We start from the raw sequence: 24,837 nt of genomic DNA, 5'->3' as shown, positions 1-24,837 counted from the left end.
CATTTAAAAATCTTAAAGCGTGAAATACGTACTCCAGGAGTAATAATCTTTCGATTTAGGCAATAAAAAATAATAGGAAACCACCCTATTGTGTAATGCTCGTTTTTCATATTAATGACACGTGTACATGCTGTCCATGTCGGAAACAAGTCAGCCCAAGCTAAAATTACTCGAGCTAGGATTGCATTCCTAATATGTAAAAAAGTTGACTTGCCTCTGAACTCTTTATCAGTGAAGATGATTTCTTTATAACTACCTGGCACTTTAAATAATAAAAAAAAGTTACCGAATATGTGTTCTTAAATTAATGTTACTGAACGAATAATATTGACGTTGATAGCATCCATCATCTTTAGTCTTCAATGTGACACTTATGCCAATACAATGCTAATATCATTCTCAGAACTTAACAGGAAGTAAGAAAACTTTTCAAATTCCTCTTAAAAATACTTTATTGTATTGGATATGTTTTACTGCACTGCAGCATCATTATTGACGAGTTTTGATGATACTGCAGGCTCCACTTAAGATTTATTTTTTAATGTGGAATTTTCAAATTTTTCTTATTTCCTACCATAATGGAGCTCCACAAAGTATCTGCCACTGCCATCATGGCTATCAAAACTTGCACTAATAGCAGTGCTCATACCAGTTCCAGTGCTAATACCAAATACATATAACAGAATATGAAGATGACGAAATAAGCGTAGAAAATAGTTTTGAAGCTAAATTAATTAAGGTGGGCGTACACGATTCATTTTGTACTATTTTTTATAAAAATGTTTGCCTAAGAGCGCTAAAATGAGAAAAACTACCACGTATAGTGAATTATTCCAAGAGTTAGCTCCGCGAGAGCAGATAACGTTTGGCAGACCCGTCCTATGTGACGTTTTCCAGATAATCATTGCCCTCTCCCGTAGAAAATCGCATAAAAAGCCGTGCTCCAGCACTTTTTCTCGGAGACGTGCGAAAGAAATGAACATGTGGAAATCATTTGCCACCACTGCGGTATTGTTCGCAGCTCTCCTGCAACACCTCTGCGTAGCTATCGATGAGAGACGGAGTAGCCCGGTGGCGTATTGCTCCTTTGGAGCCCTCAGAGGCATCACCATGAAATCTAGGTCCGGCCGAGACTTCGACGCTTATCTTGGAATTAAGTATGGCCTAGCACGCAGATTCGAGGTGAGTTCTGAAAGAGAGGTACCTATATGAAGAGATCCTTTCTCGGCGTAGTTGAGCGATGAATATATGATACATTTTTTGATTTCATGGTTTTCGCAGCGATTAGATATACTACTACAGCGATTATATATTCTACTAGCGCATTAGCCTGGGAGCCGCTAGAGACTGGAAGGCTGCGCACTAGGCTTAGATTGCTTGAACAATTGGAATTGGATAGATATCACGGAGAACATCATATTAGAGCCATACTATATTTCCGACAGAAGCGATAAATCAAGAGAGATATTTTGCATAATGGATAGATATGGAAATTCTATTTTCCCTCGAAGCATAAAGGACTTTAATAAATGCTAGTCGTAATTTTGTGTATTTGCTCTCTTAATGTAAATGGCTTGTGTCCTAACACCCCCTGCCGTAGGTGGCAGGCATTTTAGGCGGCTTGCAGGGTAGAATGTATATGTAGATCTCCTGGATTTTCCAAAACTCTCCAATAGCCATAAAGTACGGATTGCGTCGTAGGTACAAAACAAATATTGTGTTGGTTTTTTGGAACGGGGAAAATTCACGTCAATGACCAACCCCAGCCTCTCAACCATTTACAACCCTCTACAAGCACTCACTTAACTCGGAGGAAACCTTTGCAAGCGTTGAACCAGTGACGTAGTCACGCAGGGGGTTTTCCGGATCACAATCCCCCCTTGAGCCTTTTATTTTATGTTATTATACTATATACTTTATTGTAATGAAAACTCGTATAAAATTACTGTTTTTGAGTCCTAAAAATCACATTTTCAACATCAAAAATACCAACATTTTCCGGGAGAGGACCCCTGGACCCCTTTGCCCCTGGGGAGTTTCCAATACACCCCGGTAGGGCCTCGAAATCTTTGGTAAACCCCCCACACCCATTTCAGAATCCTGGCTACACCACTGGGTTGAAGGAACTTTGCTAAGGTTTCTTCGGCTGAGACACATTAACTCACTCAACGCAAAGGAAACGAGTGTTGTAAGGGGCCTCGCTAAGTTTCCTTCGGTGGAGATATCACTAATAACATGCACACTTGTACTACTGCAAATTTTCCCGCTCCAACAAACCAACACATTTTTTTGTACTTGCTACATGACCCCTACGTTACGGCCATTGGAGAAAATTTTATGTCTCACGATTGAGGCGTAGAGTTCACCTTTCCTGTTCTTTCCAAAACTCGCCGGCTGAGTTAAATGGTTTTTTAAAACTTTTTTTGAAGCATCCGGAGCCAGTGAGAGAGGAATGGGATGGAGTTAGGAATGCCGTGGCAGATGGAGACTCGTGCCCGCAGTCCAGCATCTCCATCAGCGGAAAGATATCCGAGGATTGCTTATTCCTCAACGTTTACACTCCAAAGGTAAAGATATATAATATGCTTTACTTGAATGGGCCAACAAATAAATTCATACTATGACCTGAATATTATTTTGGATCAATGAAAAAATGGTGACCATGACGTTTACACTCCAAAGGTAAACATTAGAGATGGGTGAATAGCATTTTCTTTGACATTGAAAAAATGTAATTCTGACGAGATTAAGGAAAGGAAGGAAATGGCAGATTTTTCAAATTTGAAATGATAATTTTTACTTGAGACAGTATTGATTTTTTGAATGAAACATTTCTTCCTCCGAAATCAATATTTATTTTGTTGAAATTGGTCATCACATTTAACTGGTGAAATGCTTCGATTGTGTGATAAAACTAATCAAAATATGATATGACGATTACCAGGTAGTATTCCATAAATTAATGTGAATAATTGGAATTTCGCATCTTTTCCAAGCGTCCTACGAAAGGAGAAAATCATGGGCGATTACCTGTTATAATTTACATTCATCCTGGGGCTTACGCCACGTGGTCCGGTCAAAGCAGTGAATGGGGAGCACATTACTGGATGGATAAGGACGTCGTTTTGGTGACTATAAATTACAGATTGGGTTCGTTCGGTAAGTGGATGGATTTAATAACCTTTTGCAGTTAACCCCAGATTACTAAATCTAGCTCAGAGCCACGTGCTTACTAAACCTTCGTCATTTTGACGACGCCATTTTTTTACCTCCAATAAGGTTAATTTTGTGATTTAAACCAATTGACTTAAGGTTTTATTATTGTCAATGTAAATTTTTCAGTATATTTATTACTTTTATTTTTTAATGATTCTTTTTACTATGATTTATAACAAAAATTTTGATGCAAGTATTTAAAATACCATGAAATACTTATTTTTATTACGAAGAGCATTTTTCAAAACTTTGGAATTTTAATTTGGCGCGTCGTAAAAATTACGAAGGTTTAGTGATCCTGGGTGAGGGGACTTACTACTATCGATGTAATGGAAGAGTACTACCATCTACTGGTTAGTCAAATGTAAGTATCCATCCACTTTTCTTTTGCCAATTAAATATGATGGCCTGCGTGAAGGTTTTCCCTGCCTCATCTCCCTCCTCACCACTACCATCAATGCATGAGACTGAGCTTACATGAATTTTATTGGGTTGCCTCATTTAATTACTTTTATTAAGGAGGAGAATTAGATTAAATTCAATAAAATATCATTATGCAATCTTTTCAATAAAAAATGTAATAATTTCTTTTTTTCTGCTCGAGGATTTCGCAGGGATGATTGCAGTTCTCTCCACGGTTTCCAATTTATCTGCGTCAAGTTGTTTTCAATATGATGTTTCGAGGCGAATGTTAACCTCATCTTCAGATCAGGTGTGAGTGCCGAAAGATGGTTCCATCTTGAAGGCAACTTGATGTAGCTAACGCAGAAACCATGGAGATAACTATAGATATTTCTCCTTTCACCTATTCCTCCATCAACGCCTCATATTTCTCAAACATCCTTAAAGTAGAGGGACTCATGATGACAGAAGCATATTATTCCTTTACATCGACCATGAAATTAAATAATATATACTTGTGTTTGGCAACTAGTGAGTATTCATTTATGCACTTGATAAGGAGGCAATCTCCCCCTCGATCGGTCGTATTTTGTATATTTGCCGGCCTCAGTGGCAGCGGGGTAAAGTCCTCGCCTGCCAAACCGAAGGTCGCGGGTTCGAATCCCGCCTGGATAGCTTGTGCCTATCCAGGGAATGGTTGTGTGTGACAGTAATTGTTAATCGTTATTTCTCCCGATGTAAAAGGCCTTCAGTGAGCTGTTTTCGGGCTGATGAAAATAAATAAAATAAATAAAAAATATTTTCTTATACTGACTTTACATGGTCATAATTTGCTTTATCGACAAAACTTTTCAGTCTGTATAGAATAGGCCCTTTCCAACATTTATCTTCTGCAATGGGGGAAAAGAAAGTCTAATTTGAATATTTGACGTGATTTCGCCATTGGACGAAATGCAGTAAACAAGTATACCGTCTCTCTCGTCGTAGAGCATGGTGGTATAACTTTGTCGGGATTATCTTCCCCCAAAACACCTCAAAAACGAGAATTTTACCGCACAGAAAAAAATCAAAATAATTTTATACATATTTGAGATACAGGTTGACAAGTATCTACTCTATTGCCCCTGACTGTTTGGAGACGGTGGCGAGAGTAATGAAGAGATAATATGCGAGGAAATAAGACCGGTTGAACGTCAGTGATACGACCTCATAAGGGTGCCTTGATAGTCCTGCGTTGCGTCGACGCGACGTGAGCTCTCGCCCCATCGGCAAATTTTGCCCTTCACAGCTTTGCGTTGCGAAAACAATTGAGAAGCGAAAAGCGTTGGCTCCTAAAAATCTGTCTGGGAGCAAGTCATCTTATGATTTCATGCTAATCGCACAGTGAGTATAGTTTTTTGTGCATTGTCGCGCAACAAAATTACTCGAAAAATATTTCTTAGCTATTAATTGTATTGGAAGTAAGTATGGCGATCACAGAGTCGTTAATCATGTACATAGTGATGACACTTGCCTATGCATTACTACGGCCTTTACGTTTTGTTTCCTCTATCGAACTATACGAAAAATGGCAAATTACATGCTGTAAGCGAACATGAGTAGCGTGAAAAGTTCTCAGGAACTTTTATTTTTTATAACTATTATTCACCCAGCTTGGCCCAGCCATTTTATCTGAATAACGTCAGCTAAGCAGATCATCAGAGCAGAATTATATAGTAGAAATTGGTATTTAAGCGACAGCAGTCACCAGCAAGGAGCTCTTACGCTGTATTTAGCTGGTGATACCGATGAAGAGTGTGTATTACGCTAATCTACGCTCCTCAGTTATTTTAATCTAATCCAGGGATAACATTTGTCTTATGTATAGGAAATATTAGAAATACCTATGCCGAAAACTAAAAAATAATCGTAAATAATGAAATTAATAACATTCGTTTCTCCCTTTTGAGCCAATCCTGCATATTTGTATACCTAAGCTTCCCATAAACAAAAAACAATTCGAAAACGCCGGCGTACTTCCGCCTCCACGTAGAGAAAATCCCGCACGATCAGATTTTATAGATGGCCAAATATTCCCTGGTATAATATTGGCTTCACATTCTCGCAGTTTCAAAAACATTTTCTTTGCAAACCTGCGTAGTGACATTCCCCGTGTAAAAATGCCTTAAGAAACAAGCATGCTTTAAATCTTCTTGCCTTCTAAATTTATAAAAGCGAGAAAGGACATTTATAACTAGTTATAACGTAAATGGGATGAATAAAATTAACCTCTCCAAATTTCAAAGAGCGATGGGAAAGTAATTTGGTTAGAAGAGAACAAATTCTTGAGAAAAAATGCCATATTAATCTCGAAGCCTGTCTAACTCCTAACTCACACCGAGTATTAATACTTAATTTTTACTAACCCTTAAGGATTCCTGAGTACAGGGGATTCAGTGGTCCCAGGAAATAACGGACTAAAGGACCAAGTTTTGGCGATGCAATGGGTCCAAGCCAACATTGAGTGCTTTGGAGGAGACAAAAATCTGGTGACACTCCTTGGATACAGCGCTGGTGGAGCCTCTGTGAACTTCCACATGGCATCAAAATTATCTCAACGTGAGTCTGAAAAAATGGAGCAGCATTATGTCATAATACCAAAGATGCTCAGGGTTTTTGTCAAGGTAGTAGCATCTGCATCTAAGGGGTACCGTGCAAGCCACCATCAGGGTGTGTGACACGGGGTTATTCCACATATGTAAGCAACGCTCATTATAGATTTCATCAGACAGTTAAAGAATTAGATTACAGAGTTTTACAGATTATTAAAGAATTAGAAGACAGAGAAAAAAGACATTATGGTAAAGAATTTTTACTCACACAATAGAGGATTATGTACAGTTCTGCAAAAAAGTGCTTAGAAATTCCGTAGAGCATCTTAAAAATCCCTTGGTGAATTTTTTAGATCTTCTACAGAAACTGCTGTGGAATTATGTATAAATTTCTATAAAAATAAAGAAGGATATGTAGAGAACTTTCTAAGGAATCAGCAAAATTTAACATTATCCCTGCTGATCTTAGCGCTGTTGATCTGTACCCTGATTTGTGCATGTGGGATTCCAAATGCATGCTGCATGCTGGTGATTGATCACCCCCTGCCAAACACCCTAGAGGTGGCTCGCAGGGTAATTTGTAGATGTAGATGTACCCCAGCGCTTGCTATTTTCAATGGCTTTGTGTCATTTCTCAACAGCCAACTTTGATGCGAGGAAAAGATGTTTAGTATAGTTTTAAAGAATGAATTTTGCTTTTTTTCATTATTTAGAGGTTATTACCACTTTGTTAAAGAATGGGAAACTACGATTTTTGAAAAGACGTATGGCGTTAGATTACGCTCATAGCAGGCAACGTGTTAAAGAATGTTCTAGAAGTACGTTTATGTTCCCATAGACCTCTTTCACCGAGGGATATCGATGGGCGGAACTGCTTCTTGCGGATGGGCGATGCAAAAGAACCAGAGGGAGATGCTGAGGAAGCAGGCAAAGCTTCTCAACTGCCCTTACGATGAAAAGGCCACGTCGAAGCAAATTGTGGATTGTTTGAGGAGGATAAGCACCGAGGAACTGGCTCAGTCGTACAACAGTTTAAGGGTGAGTGGCAAAGCGGTTTGTATGAAAAAATAAATAATAACTTAAATTAAATCTAAAGCAAGGTGACTGCGTCTTTTTTTCAGGCAGTCTAGTCACTCTGTTGATTTCTTACTCGATTATACATCTACATCTACATAATACCCTGCGAGCCACCTCTAGGGTGTTTGGCAGGGGGTGATCAATCACCAGCATGCATTTGGACTCCCACATGCACACCAAACCGTCCAAAAAACGTCCCGTATACTAACAAACTATACTACTATATGCTGTTAGAAATAATAATTGAATTAAGAAACATGCATTAATTTTTACATAGGTTAGTAGGCTACACTACAAGTCATGAAATCTATTTACGAGTTATACTGAGTAGGAATTAAAATTGAGGAAGAGATTGGTGAAATGCTATGTGTGGAGTGTGTTTATGTATGGATGTGAGACTTGGACGATGGGGAAGAGAGACAGGGACAGGATTGGGGCGTTTGAGATGTGGGTTTGGAGGAAGATGGAGGGAATACGGTGGACGGATCGAGTTAAGAATGAGCGAGTGTTAAATAGGATAGAGGAGAAAAGAACGTTGATGGACAAAATTAATCAAAGGAAGGGTAACTGGCTGGGACATTTGATGAGAGGGAATGGAATTTTGAAAGTAGCTTTGGAGGGAACGGTGGAAGGGATCTGAAGAAGGGGAAGGGAAAGGCTGAACTTCCTTGACAACATAAAAATTGGAAGATATGAAGACTTCAAGGAGTTGGCCAGAGACAGGAGGGAATTGAGACAGCATTGGGGAAGGGGACCTGCCGACGGGCAGAACACCACAAGATGGTGGTATACTGAGTACTATTCCCATTGGTACGAACAGGTCCGTGCTTTTTAAACATCCCATTAGTTCTTGATGTGCAGTCAAACCTCGATAACCGAGAACTTGATAAGTGAGAAAAATTTATGAGTGACACTCACTCCCAGGTTTAGTCATTTTTACCCTTGATAGCCTTTTTAAGTGAGAATCTAGGAATTTCTAAAAGTGAAAGATTTTTTGGCCGGCGTTAGGCGGGAAAATGATCTCAGGCTACCCGACTGAATACGAAATTACGGGAAACCAATTGCGTATTCTTTACATTTGTATGAATTTAAGTTAAGGTTGACTTGAGGGGAACACGTTATTCATAAAATTCAGTCATGTATCAACTCCTAATTCCCGCTTTGACGGAAATTAACTCGATAACGCCTGAATAAAAAAAATCGAATTATTTCGTAATCTTATATTTTCAAATCAATTTGATTCTGAGTAGTTAGCCGCAAATGTTATACTTTTAGCACCAATAGTTTAGGAGATACAGTCTGGTAACATATGATACTGCTAGGCGTTTAAGGGGTCAAAACTTCGAAATTTAATAAACAATCTAAAAGTACATTTGAATGCCAAATACGTTAAATTTTCACAATTTTTCGCCAAATAAACACATATTTTCATTCAAAATTACGCTTACATATCCATAATAGCCGAAAAGAGCGAAATTTTAGCAAATATGAAATTAAAATTTGCCGGCCTCGGTGGCGGCGGGGTAAAGTCCTCGCCTGCCATACATGAGGTCGCGGGTTCGAGTCCCGCCTGGGTAAGTTCCCCTTATCCAGGGCATGGTTGTTCGTGTAAGTTTCATTGTTGAATTTGTTGAATACCCCGATTTAAAATGGCCTATGAGAGCTGTATTCGGAGGTTTTGGAATAAAATAAAATAAAATAAAATAAAATAAAAAATTATGCCAATAAATTTGAAAAATCCTGATAAATTACGAAACATAATAAAAAGGGACGTTTACTATTGCACTACCAGCTCTTACCATGTGGTATCGCCAGGCATAAAAAGGTTAAGAGAGAAAGGTAGAATGTGATATTTGTTTTATGAAAATTTCAGAATTTTTCAATGTTTTATCCTCAAATCTAGTGAATCGAAACATACTGTTGTAGATTCACTTCAAAAAATTAACCATCTAATTTTGATAAGAATTATGTGATCGAAAAGCATATTAATAATTCCACAACAGAATATCAAAAGGTATTAACAGATTTCTTTAAATAAACTTTGCAAATAATTTAAAGTTTGCGGTTAGTTACTTGCTCAATAAGTTGGTTCCCTCTCCCCACTCCCTTATTTGTACATCTATCAAGGCCGTTTTACACGGGGCACGGAATTGCGCAGGTTAAAACTGCTATACTTTCTGAAATGGCGTGAAATTGCGCGAATGCATGAACGAAATTAGAACAGGGGCTATTTTGTCATCTCAAGTCCACGCATTTTTGCATGCATTCTAGCTATTCACCGCTTTAAACGACGCAATTTTTACTGCGCCTTCTTACACACGTCAAATTGTGCAAGGACCTGCCCCGTGTAAAACGGCCTTAAGTGAGAGAGGTCATTCCGAAGTCTTTGTAAGGGCGGACGATATTCTTGTTAGTGTAACTGACCTATTAGATAAACTCGGATGGGAATCTCTGTCGGACCGTAGATTGAAAAATAGACTAAACCTTTTAGATAAATTCAAGAGCAGTGTCTTTTCTGACGAAGTTAGCCATATCTTACGGACACCAACATACTACAGCAGATCAGATCATATAAATAAAATAAGAGAGATAGAATGTAGAACAGAAATATTCAGAATGTCTTTTTTTCCACCATCAATAAGAGATTATAACGTAAGCAATAGAACTCGTAAATGGATTGCATGACTTGTAGTGTAGCCTACTAACCTATATAAAAATTAATGCATGTTTCTTAATTCAATTATTATTTCAAACAGCATCTAGTAGTATAATTTTTTATTATAGGTACGTGACGTTTTTTGGACGGTGTGGTGTGCATGTGGGAGTCCGGATGCATGCTGGTGATGGGTCGCCCCCTGCCAAACACCCTAGAGGTGGCTCGCAGGGTCTTATGTTGATGTAGATGTATATGTGAGCATGTGGGGATCCTCATGCAATTGGTCACCCTATGCCAAGCGCCCTAGAGGAGGCTTGCAGGGCATAATGTAGGTCTAGATCTAGAAATAATGTCGTCACCATCATATGCTGGGCGAATGATTCATCCAACAGATCAATTTCTCAACCCTATGATGGCAGAATTCGTTGCTAAAGCGTCAGTACCCATTAATACTTTTATCTACATCTACATAATACACTGATAGCCACCTCGAAGGTGTTTGGCAGGGGGTGATAAATCACCAGCATGCATCATGCCGCCACATGCACACCGCATGGACATAGAAATTTTACCTTAAATTTTACTTTATTAACTTAAATCGGTTTGAAACCTATTAAGACTTCATCACCGGTTACTCTATAATTGCAGCCCATATCCAATTTTTCTCTAATGCTTCATTTCATGGTGACGCTGTGGAAATGGGAAAAGTATAGGACTGGGCCTTCAATCCTATTATTCCTCTAACAGTGGTGGTGGAACCGAAAGGAAGCTATAAGTCTCATTTCCTCACAGAAGAGCCTGAATGTATTTTCCAGTCCGGTAACTTCGCCCACAAGCCATGGATAACCGGAACTGCGAGCAACGAGATGATGAATTTCGCTGAAGGTAAGTGCTAGCCAAAAATGTTCGAATTTGGCGGGGAAAGAAGGGCATGCATCAATTTTTCATCGTCATCATCACTGGATAACAATCCTAAGATTGGTGATGGTTTTCCGGGTTTACACCGCGTTGATACATGTTTTGCGGACGACAGTTTCGGGCGCGTTCCAGCTCCCGTCTTCGGGTCCAAAAGACCTTTTTAAACCAAACCTTTTTGACCAAAAGAAGAAAAGGGTCTTTTGGACCCGAAGACGGGAGCTGGAACGCGCCCGAAACTGTCGTCCGCAAAACATGTATCAACGCGGTGTAAACCCGGAAAACCATCACCAAATAACTAACCGCGGAAGTCTCCGTAATAATTTAATCCTAAGATTGGTTTGACGCAGCTCTCCACTAAATTCTCCTATGAGCTAATATTTTCAGACCTACGTCATTCTTCTCTTTCGCATCCTTCTTAACCTGTTCCATGCATTTTTTTCGAGGTCTTCTTCTTCCGTTCTTGCCATTTACTTGTTCCTCGACAACTGACTTCATCATGTCTCAAGAGGTGGCTTATAAGGTTGCTCCGTCTTCTTAATAAGGTTTTCATGAGGCTTCTCTTCTCTCCTACTCTTCTTAGGACTTCCTCATTACTAGCTCGGTCGATCCATTTGATCCTCATCATTATTCTGCAGCACCACATTTCGAAGGCCTCTATCCTTGCTTTCTTCGCTGCTGTCATTGTCCATGCTTCATTTCCGTTTAGAATCATACTCCAAATTTAGATTCTCATAAATTGTATCTTTACTTCCATGTTTATGTTTCCTGCTGTAAGCAAGTCTCTTCTTTTGGTGAAATGTTCTCTTCGCTCGGTCTATTAATTTTTCATAGCATCGAATATTATGAGCAACTTGTATTGCCCGTTGGTTTTCTGAACTTACCCTGAGTTGGTAAAATACAGTTATATACATTTCTATGGTAAAATATCAGAAAATTACATATGCACCACACACTTTTATTTGCATGCCCAAACATTGTGGTGATCTTGAAGGGATGGCAGAAGTAAAGAAAGAGGTACCTTCACGGTTATTTGAGGAAATTAAATCATACTAAATATATTTGGCATGAATACCTGTGTTTTCAAAAATGAGGAATGTCTTAATATATAAGCTATTCTTACTGTTTTCAAGTCTCAATATTATAAATTGCAATTTTTTAAGCGTTTACTACAAACAAGATTTTGATATGTGTCGTAATGTATGCATGTGTGTCCTCTGAAGAGCCGTGTAGCTTAGAGGGACCATGCTTGTTTACATGTAGTAAATGGATATCTTATTTACATAAAAAATAATAATATTCAATTTTTTTCAGTCATAGTAAGCAATGGAGATCTTGTCCAAGAATTCGGTGATTATTTTAATATCATTGCTCCCTTGGCCTTCTCTTATGACAAAGGATCTATATTATCTGCAAAGAAGAGCAAAATATTAAAAGATTTCTACTTTCCCAACGGATGCATCACCAACAACTCGCTACAATACGTATCTGATGTGAGTATACAGCTCTTAATCTAACGCTATATTTTTGTGGAATGCCGACATTATTAATTCCAGGGTACGCTAAAAATGTGATGAATCATTATTATATAAACAATATATATATATTAGCCCATATCACGGTAAGGTTAAGTTAAGGAATAGTAAATAAGCACACTGTACGATAGTTTACATTTAAATTTATGCGATATTTGTCTGAGAAATACGATTGTACCGATACATGGAAAGGAAGTACTACAATAGCTTTCAGTAACGTGGGGCAGATATTGTAAATGCTAAAAAAATGTTCAACTTTAATTAAGTATCCAAAACCCCCTCTTGACGCCCATATGATGAGCATTTATGATAAAATGAACATCCAAGAGCCAATAAAATTTGGAAATATTATCTCTGAAGCCTGCTCTTCTCATTACCTCTTACGCAACCTTGTGCTGGATGGAGAATTTGCGATGACCTGTCAAGTGATAGTCTATTAGGAAAATACCTTTGGCTTTGCTCCAGACAGTTAATATGTATTTTTCTCCAATAACCAATGAGACGCGAAGTACCTTACATAATGAATCGTTAATTTGCTCACATGGGCCAAGCATCCGTGAAATGATGGATCGGCATTTTCGTCGTTAGAAAAGACGAAAAGAACTTTTGGTGAGTGCAATGTGGGAGCAAGAGAAGGAGCCACTTTTTTCTCGTCAGAACTTATTTGGAGACGGTGCCAATGACGGTGTCTCTTTCTTCCTTCAACCAATCCCAGATTGCACGTGGTTAAAATATAGGTATTTAATTCCATGGGCCTTCGGTATGTCTCACAGAGGCTAAATTTTCAAGTGCCTATCCACCTGTGTGCCGTTAAAACTTCCAAGAACGAATACTACGCAGTGCTTTTACCAAAATTCCCCCAGTGACCCATGTCCTTCGGAGAAATCATTAACCCATACCGGCACCTTCCACAGCCGGACTCAAGGACCTTCCATAGACTATTGGGTGCATCTAGGGGGAGCTCCGCTCACTGAGCGGAAGGTGAGCGAACCACCGCTCTCCCCCTGGATGCGACCGCTCACCACCCGATCACTAGTGAGCGGCCGCCATATTTGTGAGCGTACCCCCGGGTATGATCACCTCGCTAACCGACCAGTGAGCGGCGGCGCGAGTTCAAAATGGTGCCGAAGAACTGTCGAGTCGAGCAGCCGTATTAATTATACATTGTAACGTATCGAACGCTGGATGACTTATACGTAATGTAGGCATATTAAATGCAATTGGCAGAAGGCCTTTTGTTACGTATTTATTTACTAAATTAGGTAGCCAAAATATTATTCTGCGGTGGAATTTTGTCGTAAGCCAGGTAAAGTTCAGATGTAGCCTTCGCTGAAAAATGGATTTTCGAGTTGAAATGTGTTTTTAACTCTTTATTAATATTTCATAGGCTTCAGATAAATTGAAATATATCTATATACGTAAATCGCGGGGTATTACTTGTCCGGTTAATCAAAAAATAAGGCGTGAGTAATTTTTCTCCCGGGTTAACTAAGTAATTGCTTCAACATTGCCTTCAGGCCGTTTTACACGGGGGACGTCATTCCGCAATAGCTGAAGTATGTATGAAGTTAAAATCAAAATTGCATCGTGTAAAGCGGTGAATTTCTATAACACACGCGAGAATGATCGTACATAAGGCAGGTACCTTTATAAATATTGGTCTTCTGGTAGAGAAACATATTACAGTGATATCAGGGTTAAGAGTAAAACCTTTCATGTGACCTTTGACAAAGTGAGTGGCATACATAAAGTAGACAGAACTAGAAATGTTGAAGGTTATAGGCTAAATCTATTTTGTCAATAAAAAGTTGGCATCAAGCAAGTTGTTCAGCGATTTAAAAACCCTTAAAACAACTCGCTGGCGAACGACAAGAAGATATAACAAACATTTGTTTGTCATCAGCAGGAACATTAACATTAACCCGAGCACATTCAAAGTCCATTCCTCAATTAGAAGCTCATGTGGCACATAGCTCACTTCAAAAGTAATGTCAGATTTGGTTAGTACGATAACACCAGCATTTTTTTTAATTTGACCGGTTTACCAGCACTTCCACAAAACATCCGCCACACTACGTCCCGTAATGCTGAGATATAACTTCATCATTTGTCACCCGATGTTCACAAACAGTTTATTGTGATAATAATAACGTCTACTGCTGTCCTTGATTAATTATTAAATCTCATTCAAGAAACTATAAGACGAAGCGGATTTCACGGAATTAGCAAATGTGAAACTATTGCTTTCTAAACATGGGAAAGACGTCCATTTTAGTGCAAAGACCTCTTTTTTCAAGACTTCAATGTCAGGCGCCAGATTCCCAACGAAATATTTGGACGATTGACACAAAAGGCATTTCCAATAAATATCACACGACTCGTAAAGAACTGTTAGCGATAAATCCTTAAGGCCCGTACATTAAGAGTGATATATATTCGGGACAGAGTCACAAGGTATGAACTTATCACAGGCATTAAAGGATATTTCGCAGCCGCTACACGAAAGTATGCACAAGCGCTGGGCGTCATATTGAATGTTTTGCATTTCAAGTTCCCCACCAAAGCGCTCACTGAGCATTCACCATCCAGGGGGGAATGTGATCGCTCAATGAGCGCTGACGTCACAGTCCGCTCACTGATCAGGGAGCGATCACTCCCCCTGGATGCAGTGATTTAGAAAACTCAATGTACCCCGCTAATCCTCTCTTTCTTCCCCAACACCGCCACCTTCTTTAGCTCTCGTCTCCTCACCCACTTTAACCCCGCCTTCCCCTAGTTGGTCAGATACCCATCCTCACAAGAAAAAACCCTCGTCCCAAATCAAGGCTGCCCCAATAGGGTGGTTTCCTATTATTTTTTTATTGCCTAAATCGAAAGATTATTACTCCTGGAGTACGCATTTCACGCTTTTAGATTTTTAAATGACGATATCTATTTTTCGCGATTAAATGAAAAGTGAAAATTTTCAAGCGCGATAAAACGCGACGGCTAAGTATGAATGCCGGGAAATCTCTCCGTGTGACGTATTTCTCGTTCCCGCTGCCACCCTGTGAGGTGACCTTGAGGAAGGCTAGAGCGCTGATACGACGCAGGCTGCTAGTGGGTAGCCGAGTACCCTGCTAGCTGGTAGCGCTTGGCTTAAATAAGGATTATTAATACCTTATCAAACGAAGAAAACTTTCCGACCTTAGCCAGTTTTAATAAGTGATTATTAAGACATGTTTCCCTGAGCTCTGTGCCTCATGCATGCATTGGTAATCTCAGACGATGTAAAACTCCTATCTACTCGTATAGAAACTAGGTCCCTGTGACGTCACGTGGAGTGGCATCGCATGGGCGCCAATTTGGCCGTTTTCAAATGAGGATAAAAATGGACCATTGCCATTCGTCTAAACCGGTGTTTCTATAACGAAATAATTTGTATATTATGAATACAGTAATGGTGGGTAACGAATCGCAATCAATGCCTTTCGTTTTCTTTGATGAAGGAAACTACCCTATCCCCCTTACCCCCCCCCCCCTCCTACCTACCCCCACCCCTCTCCCTATTCCATTCCGTATTTCACCCTCACCCCCGGCCTTTCAACCAGTCCTTTTCCTTTCCGATAGATGTCCTCACTGTCACTTGTGTACTTTGTGTATAAATGTATGATGCATGCAAGATCAGTCACCTGACGATGTAACCAAGTAACGAAACCCGGGTGGTGCCCATAATTAAATAACAGTGAACCTTACAAAGTTTTATTTCCTTACTTCCAAATGGAGAGGTTTCACAAAGTAAAGCCTGAAATTATTAGTTATATTTTGAAAAAATTTAGTTCGCCCAAGAATGAACTAGCGGGGTGAAACCGGTCGTTCCATGGAATGAACACTGTGTGGATGGTACTTTTGCGAGTGGCATACTGACATTAAACTCCTTAAAAAATATAATTAATACGTAATAAAATAATTTAATACGTAATCTCGTTTTTGCAGATTTACACCGATGGAACCTTCCTGTACTGCGCAGATCACTCCGTAAAACTCATCTCGTCGAAAAACAAATTTCCTACCTATTACTATCACTTTGATTTCTTGGGAAAATACTCAGGAATGACCACATATCCTGGATACTGCAAAAAAGATGGTAAGCAAATTAGTATTTATATAAGACCTGGTTGAAGAATGGTGCTTAATGACCAAAAATAGATCCGTATAAGTTTTAATTTTGTATTTCACCTATGTTTTTCATAATAACTTTAACTGTTTTACTATCCTAGAAATTCCAAGTAAACATGAATACGAGATGTTGTTTCATCTCCAAGCATGATCTATATTTTAGTCTGTAGTCCTGGAAAATTTAAGAATTATTCATACGCCTCTCATTTAAGAAATATTTGCCAGCCAAACTTATTGCTATTAATCACACTGACATATTATGAATATTAGCCATCGAGTATTTTCAGATAAAATTACTCAGATATTAAATATGACTGAGTTAATAAGCCTATGGGTTCAAGTTATAATAATAATTCCGGTAAAACATGCAATTTTATTTAATATAATTATTGTTAATTCATAGAGAGAGTTAATTAAATAGTGATTGTATAAAGTTTATAGATAATGTTTACATATGTCGTAAAACTAAACAGCTAATTGCGATGACAGAGAATACAATAACGATTTTTTATCACCTGCTCTTAAAAGACTATCTTGGACAAGCAGGATTCTCAGAAATTTTCTCACAAACTTTCAGAAGGAATAATAGAGTGTCACATGTTCACAAAGGTGAATTTTAACGTACAACAATTACAATATCTACCTCCTAGAGATAATTTAATACTTTCCAAGCCGACAATACCAATTAAACCTCTGTCCAGTCCGTGGAAGAAAATAGCATATTTTACTTTCTGACAGGTCCCGTTCACCACGATGAGCTGACGTTGCTGTTTTACCGGAAAGATGTTTCGCCATTCCTAAATGACAGCTCTGTTGACACCGTTATATCCAAGAAGCTGGTAGAGTTGTTCACCAACTTTGCCATTACCGGGTAAGTATCCATTTCCAGCTAGGGAAAGGTATAAGGACAACGAGGGAAATAACGAGGTATAAATCATTCGACAGTATTTATTTGTAATATCCTGTACATAACGGTATTAAAGTTTGCGATCATTCGCGAAGAATCTCTGTATACGGATATTACCGTAATAAACGCAATTTGCAAGTGTAACGCTCAAGAATACCTAATAGGGTAGTTTCCTTCATCAAAGAAAACGAAAGTCATTGATTGCGATTCGTTACCCACCATTAGTGTATTCATAATACACAAATTATTTGGTTTTTGAAATACCGGTTTAGACGAATGGCAAGGGTCAAATTTTACCCTCATTTGAAAAAGGCCAGATTGGCGCCCATGCGATTCCACTCCACGTGACGTCACAGGGACCTAGTTTCTACACGAGAGGATAGGAGTTATACATCGTCTGAGGTTACCAATGCATGCATGAGGCACAGAGCCCAGGGAAACATGTCTTAATAATCACCTACTAAAACTGGCTAAGGTCGGAAAGTTTTCTTCGTTTGATAAGGTATTAATAAACCTTTTTTAAGCCAAGCGCTACCATTCAGCAAGGTACTCAGCTACCCGCTGGCAGCCTGCGACGTATCAGCGCTAAGCCTCGCCTCAAGGTCCCCTCACCGGGCGGGAGGGGGAACCAGAAATACGACGTACGGAGATATTTCCCGGCATTCATACTTGAGCGTCGCGTTTTCGCGCGCTTGAAAATTTTCACTTTTCATTTAATCGCGAAAAATAGATATTGTCATTTAAAAATCTAAATGCGTGAAATACGTACTCCAGGAGTAATAATCTTTCGATTAAGGCATTAAAAAAATAATTGGAAACCACCCTATTGTAAATATGATCATATGCAGCAAGGGGGACGTTTTGGGGAATAAAACCCCCCACAGAATTTTTAAAAAGTTTAATCCATTTTACTTAATTGGATTAATATAACTTGTAGAATAGTGTTATGATTGATAAAATAACCCTCAGAAAGCCGTAAAACTCGCCATTTTGAAGCATTATCTTAAAAATTTTCTGGTGAAGGGCCTCCGCACCTCCCGCTTACCCTGATGTGACTTCCGTACCCCCCAGATCCTCCAGTATTAGTTGCGCCTAAAACTTTCCCTAGCCTTAATTCTTAGTTGCGCTTCTGATCATATGCACCGCTTTTTAGCCTACGTTGAGGAATATATAACTTGTATTAAGGATATAAAGTTTAATCACAACCATTAACTATTTTATTTCATGCATGAATAATTTTTTTGAATTATCATTATAAGTAAGTTCAACAGATTCAGGCTTCAATTGGTGGAAGTTAGACATATTTAAGTACTTAAATGAAAGATCGTAGCACTTTTCCATAAGAATTTTTAATGCGTACAACGCGTTTCGGCTCACTGAGCCATCATCTGGTACAAGACACTTGATCACATGTGAAGATCCCTTTTATACCCTTGAGAAAGGAGGGGGGTTAGGAGAGGACTTAACATCTTTGAGGATGGGGGGGGGGGGGGTTGTGGGAACGGGTGTACAGAGTAGAGACAATGGGGAAAGATACAACTACGGAATATGGAGAACCAGTTATGACTAGAACCCTCCCTCCAACGTGGGTTCTCCATATTCCGTAGTTGTATCTTTCCCCATTGTCTCTACTCTGTACACCCGTTCCCACAACCCCCCCCCCCCCCCATCCTCAAAGATGTTAAGTCCTCTCCTAACCCCCCTCCTTTCTCAAGGGTATAAAAGGGATCTTCACATGTGTTCAAGTGTCTTGTACCAGATGATGGCTCAGTGAGCCGAAACGCGTTGTACGCATTAAAAATTCTTGTGGAAAAGTGCTACGATCTTTCATTTACTTAAATATCATTATAAGTCATCAATCCTAGCATTGGTTTGTCGCAGCTCTCCAAACCGCTCTCCTCTGATAACTCTCGCACTTTTATATTTTTTTTTGTAAATGCCTTTATTTGCATATACAAACTTGGTCCTTCTAAACCATTTGGCTTGTCAAGAAGGTTCCAGTTATTCAATACAACATGTATCACATTGAGAGCATAGCATTTATATTACAAGTTTCAGCTTCAACTTTAGGGGCTTTTAAACAGAACTATGATCATTTAATATATTTTGTACATTCCAGATTAAAATAAAGAAATAACAAGTGTACAATATCACTTATTGACCAATCTTTCACTTTTCTTTTAATGTCGGCCAAAGATTTGAGATTACATAAAGCCTTTGGCATAAAATTAAAGGTATGAGGTACAACATACTTCAGCAACCTTTTACCGTACATGTTATTATAAAAATAAGTTTTCGACAAAGGACTGTTGCGTTTGTCCATAGAATGTGCATTATTACATTTAATTTTGTGCTCATTTTTGAAATAGTTTAGTATACACTGATTTTAGGTCAGAATTACAAAATAATCTGCCAAAACTTTTCATAGCGACGTAATTATTCTCTTTTATGTCCTTAAAAATGTATCCGACGTAATTTATTCGGGGTCGCCCCATGCCATTCTTCCCTGCCACCCGTCCTTCTAGGATGATAGGATTGTCAGGCCATCATGACACATAATCTACATCTAAACGGGGTACCGTGCGAGCCACCACCAAAGTGTGTGGCACGGGGTGATTTCACACCAGGCATGCATCACTCATCGTGACCTTCATCAGACACGCGTTCGTTCACAGGCAAAGCATTCAGGAAAACGTCAGACGGGTAGACCGGAAACTAGGAGAGTGCTGAGGACGCGAACATGCTACCATGCAAATAAAACTACTACATCTACATCTACATAATACCCTGCGAGCCATATCTAGGGTGTTTGGCAGGGGATGATCAATCACCAGCATGCAGCATTTGGACTCCCACATGCACACCACACCCTCCAAAAAACGTCCCGTATAATAACAAACTATACTACTATATGCTGTTAGAAATAGAATATAGAATAGAAATTCAGAAACATGCATTAAGTTTTACATAGGTTAGTAGGCTACACTACAAGTCATGCAATCTATTCACGAGTTCTATTGCTGCCGTTATATACTCTACTACTTAGCGATAGAAAAAAGTTAGCGCAGAGGATGATTCATGCATGAGTTATTACACGCCAAGAAATGCATCCATAAAGCTAGTATTGACAAGCATAGTAAGTTATTTACTAATCAACCTTCAATGGGATGGAATTGGGCCTCCTCTATGCAGTCCTCTTGGTCATGGATGTCGCACTCTCGAACTTAACTCCAAGCTGCTTCAATAGTTGTGTAGAGTGGAGTGTTACAGCTCCCGCCGTTAGCAAAAATAGAAAATAATAAAAAATGAAAAGGCGATGCGAGTTTTGAGTCCCAGGTTTCATTTATTTCCTAAAACAGATGCACCATATTCGTGGTATATTTTTGCAGCATTATCATTGCATCCCCATCCATTGGCGGATGCCGAAAAAAAACTTAAAGAGGAGCGCAAAAGATCTTGAGCTACCTTTACATATACCTTTTATATCAGGTTCAGAATGTCTTTTTTTCCGCGATCAATAAGAGATTATAACGGCAACGATAGAACTCATAAATAGATTGCATGACTTGTAGTGTAGCCTACTAACCAAAGTAAAACTTAATGCATGTTTCTTAATTCAATTATTATTTCTAACAGCATATAGTAATAAAGTTTAGTAGCATACGGGACGTTTTTTGGACGGTGTGGTGTGCATGTGGGAGTCCAAATGCATGCTGCATGCTGGTGATTGATCACCCCCTGCCAAACACCCTAGATGTGGCTCGCAGGGTATTATGTAGATGTACATTTATCGTAATAAAAATAATCGAGTCACATGCAAAGTTTAGGAAAGTTTTATTTGAACTGATGATACACGCATACAAGACAATGCCATCTTATGATATACAAAAGTTAAAATTGTGGTTCTGCAATGTTCGGCAATGCGGGCGACCCCGCATGGGGGGTGTGTGTCCGACCACGTGTGTCCGCCACTGTCCCCATCATAAATATTGAATGGCAGTATCCTTCTTTTCAGGAATCCGACACCTAGCCATCAAAGTGACGGAGACTCACTCATCGATTTTCATTGGTATCCGCACACACATAAAGATCTCTACTACTTGGATATGAGAGAAAAATTCGTCATGAAGAAAGGCTATCGACAAAAGAGAGCGGCTCTCTGGGATCAAATTTTCTGCAAAGACGAAAACCACCCGACATGCGACGGACCGGCGATGAAATATCAATGCCAAAGGAAAGAGAAATAGCTATCGGTGGAAAACAGTACTTCCTAAGTAAATATCTACCTTCTCAGTGATTCACGAAAATCTGTCTAATGGTCACAATGATGTGGTTAATGTTAAATATGAAATTCTGGCATGAATGAAAAATTTGTTGAGTAAAACTTACAAAAATAATAAGTTAAAATAAAAATTCAGAGATGCAAAAAGTTGTTCATTCTCTAGATTAGAGGCTAAGCAAGAGACGCTCAAACAAAACCATAACGACAGTGTAACGTTGGTTGTAGTGTTGATTGGCAGTAAAGTTGTAAATACAACACTAAAATCAAGGGCAGATCCAGAACTTTTTCAGGGGGCGGGTGGCACAAGAACCTGACAGGAAAACTGTCTTCTAGCATTAGAGATTAAAAACATCACGCAGCAGTTTCGGCACGAAATGTTCTCTTTATTTTTATATAAAAGTTATTAATATGAAATAAAACGATTGAGGCTCCATAATACACAAAACAAAATGAACTTAATGATAGCTGTATTAAAAATCTTGCCTATTTTTCAAGCGTCTGTGAAGGGCAGGTACACAATCTGCCTTCCCCCCGTAAATCCGCCAATGATTACTACAGCAAATGTTGCACCGTATTACGGAGCAGATCACACGCGCGTTTTTTTTCTAATATTGCGTGGAAATAATAACTTGATCGCCACGTCACCGCGTCAATGCTGCGGTGGTCCCATTGTTTCCTTATTATCGCTTCGTCAAGGGAAAAGCCTAGGGAAAAGTTGATTCATAAAATCACCTGTCGGCTGTGGAGAGGAGAAATGGGGGTAGGTGTGGATTGTCAAGTGGGTCGGTTGTTGTATCATTGGTTCTCACTTCCAGCTAATTTTGAGGGCGCTGTTCCCGTAAAATTATAATTTAATTTTTTTATGTTGTGAGAGCCTACATTAGAAGCATGATCCTCTACAGAAGAGAGACATTGACATTGATAACAGCGGAGGACAACAGCGGAAACCCGACGCCGGGTTTCTCTCCACTCATCTTTCCATACCATTCCCTCATGGCGCAAATGACCTAATCTGTCGGTCGCCTCCTTCAAACTACTATACCATACCGGATGCCCTGAGTCGAAATAGACACATTTCATAATATATATAAACATTGATAAAACCAGAAAAAAATTTCAATGAGTGCTCAAGACCAAGTTGGCACCCAAAACACCAAGTATCACCTCAATATAACCGTTTGCATAAATATTTCCATTGCTTTTAACATGTCATGCTGCATCATAATCGTCACCGGAAATTATCACAGAGCCTCACGCTGTCTGTTACGCAGCGCCTGATGTTCTCAGGATGTTGGAGGAAATTGAGGGAGAAAAATAGCTACAAGGAAGCAATGCAAACCCCTCCACGTTCCAAACGCCGTCTTCGCATGTCAATGATAGCTCTCGTTCTCACATTGAAATGCGGTGCGTGCCACTAAACACAGACGTTACGTGATTGAAATTATTCTACCGGCTCGTCCAATTCCTTGCCAAGAGCTATCCGCAATTCTCCGTATCTCCGAAGGAAGAATAATGATATGATCCCTTTTACATACGGAAAATCGTACGATCGAGTCTATTTACCGCCACAATATTTCCTCATGACCGCGGACGAAGACTTAGAAGGGAATTTTTTTCGTAGTGCATCAGCATCTTTAAGTGGCTGTGAAAGAGCAAGCAGTGATTATATTGGAATACTTGTCACTATCATTAATGCTTTAATTTTGCAAATTTTTTTAGAAAAAAGCTCTATAGTCTCTAGGGTGTTGTCTGCCAGAAAAAACAGCAAGAGGATTATTATAGACTTTACTGATGAAAAAAGAAAATATAAGAATGCAAAAACCGAGAATATCCATAAAATAAGGAATGAAATAAGTCGCAAAGCGAGAATAGCCAGGTAAATTTGGACGAGGATTGCCTGAAAATATGTGCCAAACCAAGGTCCGTAAGTTACACGTATGAATGTAAATTGTTCCCGGTCCTTGAATTATATTCATAGGACCTTGGTGCAGAACAACTTCTCAGGCAAGTGCAAAGCAAGTAAAGTGCAAGCTGCCTCCGGTGTAGTGAGGAACCACTTCAAAGATGCAATGCTATAATGAACAGGAACGAAGAATTATTGAAAATGAAGACATATATAAGATATGAAAGGAATGACTGTAAGAGTTACACAACGGAAATAATATGAGTTTAAAATCACTGAAGAAAGAAGAGAAAGAAATCAGTCAAAAGAGTTCCAAGCTTAAGATCCGAAGTCGATACAGCAAACATCTACGGATTGTAAAAGCATCTCAAATTGGCGGTTTTCCAATAGACCTCACACACAGGAAATATACCAAGGGACTTCTACAAAAAATCATCATTTATATTCCCCAAAAAGAAAATATCGAAGAACCGTAAACATGTTTGAACCAAGATCTTAACGACAAACGCATCGAAGACACCATAAAAGAATTAGTAGATTAGAACAGATATCAATGGAGACTGAGTGAAGGCCAAATCGAATTTGGGAAAAACTAGGGTACGAGAGAAGCAATATAAGCTCTAAGAATCCTCTTCAAGAAGATAATGAATGAAAACAACAACAACCGACAGTTACTAAAATATTTACATACCATGCATACATGAAGCTCATATTTTTGCATGCCATACCGGTATGAATCGGGCTAGGACATAAAATACAAGTAAAAAAAACATCGATACCCGAGAGAGTCTCACACTCTATTTTAAAAGGATATGGTGGAATAATTATGTTAGAATTTTATGAAATACAGTAGGAATATGGCCAATATTCGAGGTAAATAAAGAACGTGTTAAAAATTGAGGGATTCTTCTAGATCCCTGCAGCAGGTTATGCTACTTTTCCTTCGACTGGAATGAAGATAATACTAAACATGATGCACATTCCGTAAAGAATTCCTAAATATTATTGCCCAGGAAAAACTTTGATCGTGCATTCTAAAGTAAAACTATGACACTCTGTAGTAAAATCGATTGTACACAATCTATTTGTTTGAATGAATAGCATGTGGGATTGTGTCAGAGAACTGGAAGTACCTATGTTAGTGAGATTTTCACATAAAGGACGAATGAATGAAAAAGATATACAAAAATACGCT

The 24,837-nt window shown here is 39.0% G+C and overlaps 1 protein-coding gene across 1 annotated transcript; it reads left to right on the top strand.

Annotated features, from left to right (window-relative positions):
* Positions 1-964: 964 nt before the first annotated feature.
* LOC124164224 (venom carboxylesterase-6-like) lies at positions 965-21,812 on the top strand. The gene is made up of 10 exons (XM_046541453.1): positions 965-1,182; positions 2,430-2,567; positions 2,997-3,159; positions 6,031-6,216; positions 7,048-7,247; positions 10,656-10,827; positions 12,172-12,350; positions 16,368-16,518; positions 17,289-17,421; positions 21,473-21,812. The coding sequence occupies exons 1-10, from the start codon at positions 976-978 to the stop codon at positions 21,702-21,704; spliced, it is 1,761 nt and encodes a 586-aa protein (XP_046397409.1). The 5' UTR covers positions 965-975; the 3' UTR covers positions 21,705-21,812.
* The last annotated feature ends 3,025 nt before the right edge of the window (positions 21,813-24,837 follow it).

Source organism: Ischnura elegans, chromosome 8 (assembly GCF_921293095.1).
Source record: "Ischnura elegans chromosome 8, ioIscEleg1.1, whole genome shotgun sequence".
Lineage (NCBI taxonomy): Eukaryota > Metazoa > Arthropoda > Insecta > Odonata > Coenagrionidae > Ischnura > Ischnura elegans.
The sequence above is the reverse complement of the archived record's forward strand: the minus strand, read 5'-3'. Positions and strand labels throughout refer to the sequence as shown.

What these genes read in the sequence shown, in the direction of transcription:
- LOC124164224 (XM_046541453.1), top strand. Translation starts at nt 976, where the DNA reads ATGAACATGTGGAAATCATTTGCCACCACTGCGGTATTGTTCGCAGCT. An exon ending in TTACAGATTGGGTTCGTTCG is followed by an intron (nt 3,160 to 6,030) that starts GTAAGTGGATGG and finishes CTAACCCTTAAG; the next exon opens with GATTCCTGAGTACAGGGGAT. An exon ending in GATGATGAATTTCGCTGAAG is followed by an intron (nt 10,828 to 12,171) that starts GTAAGTGCTAGC and finishes AATTTTTTTCAG; the next exon opens with TCATAGTAAGCAATGGAGAT.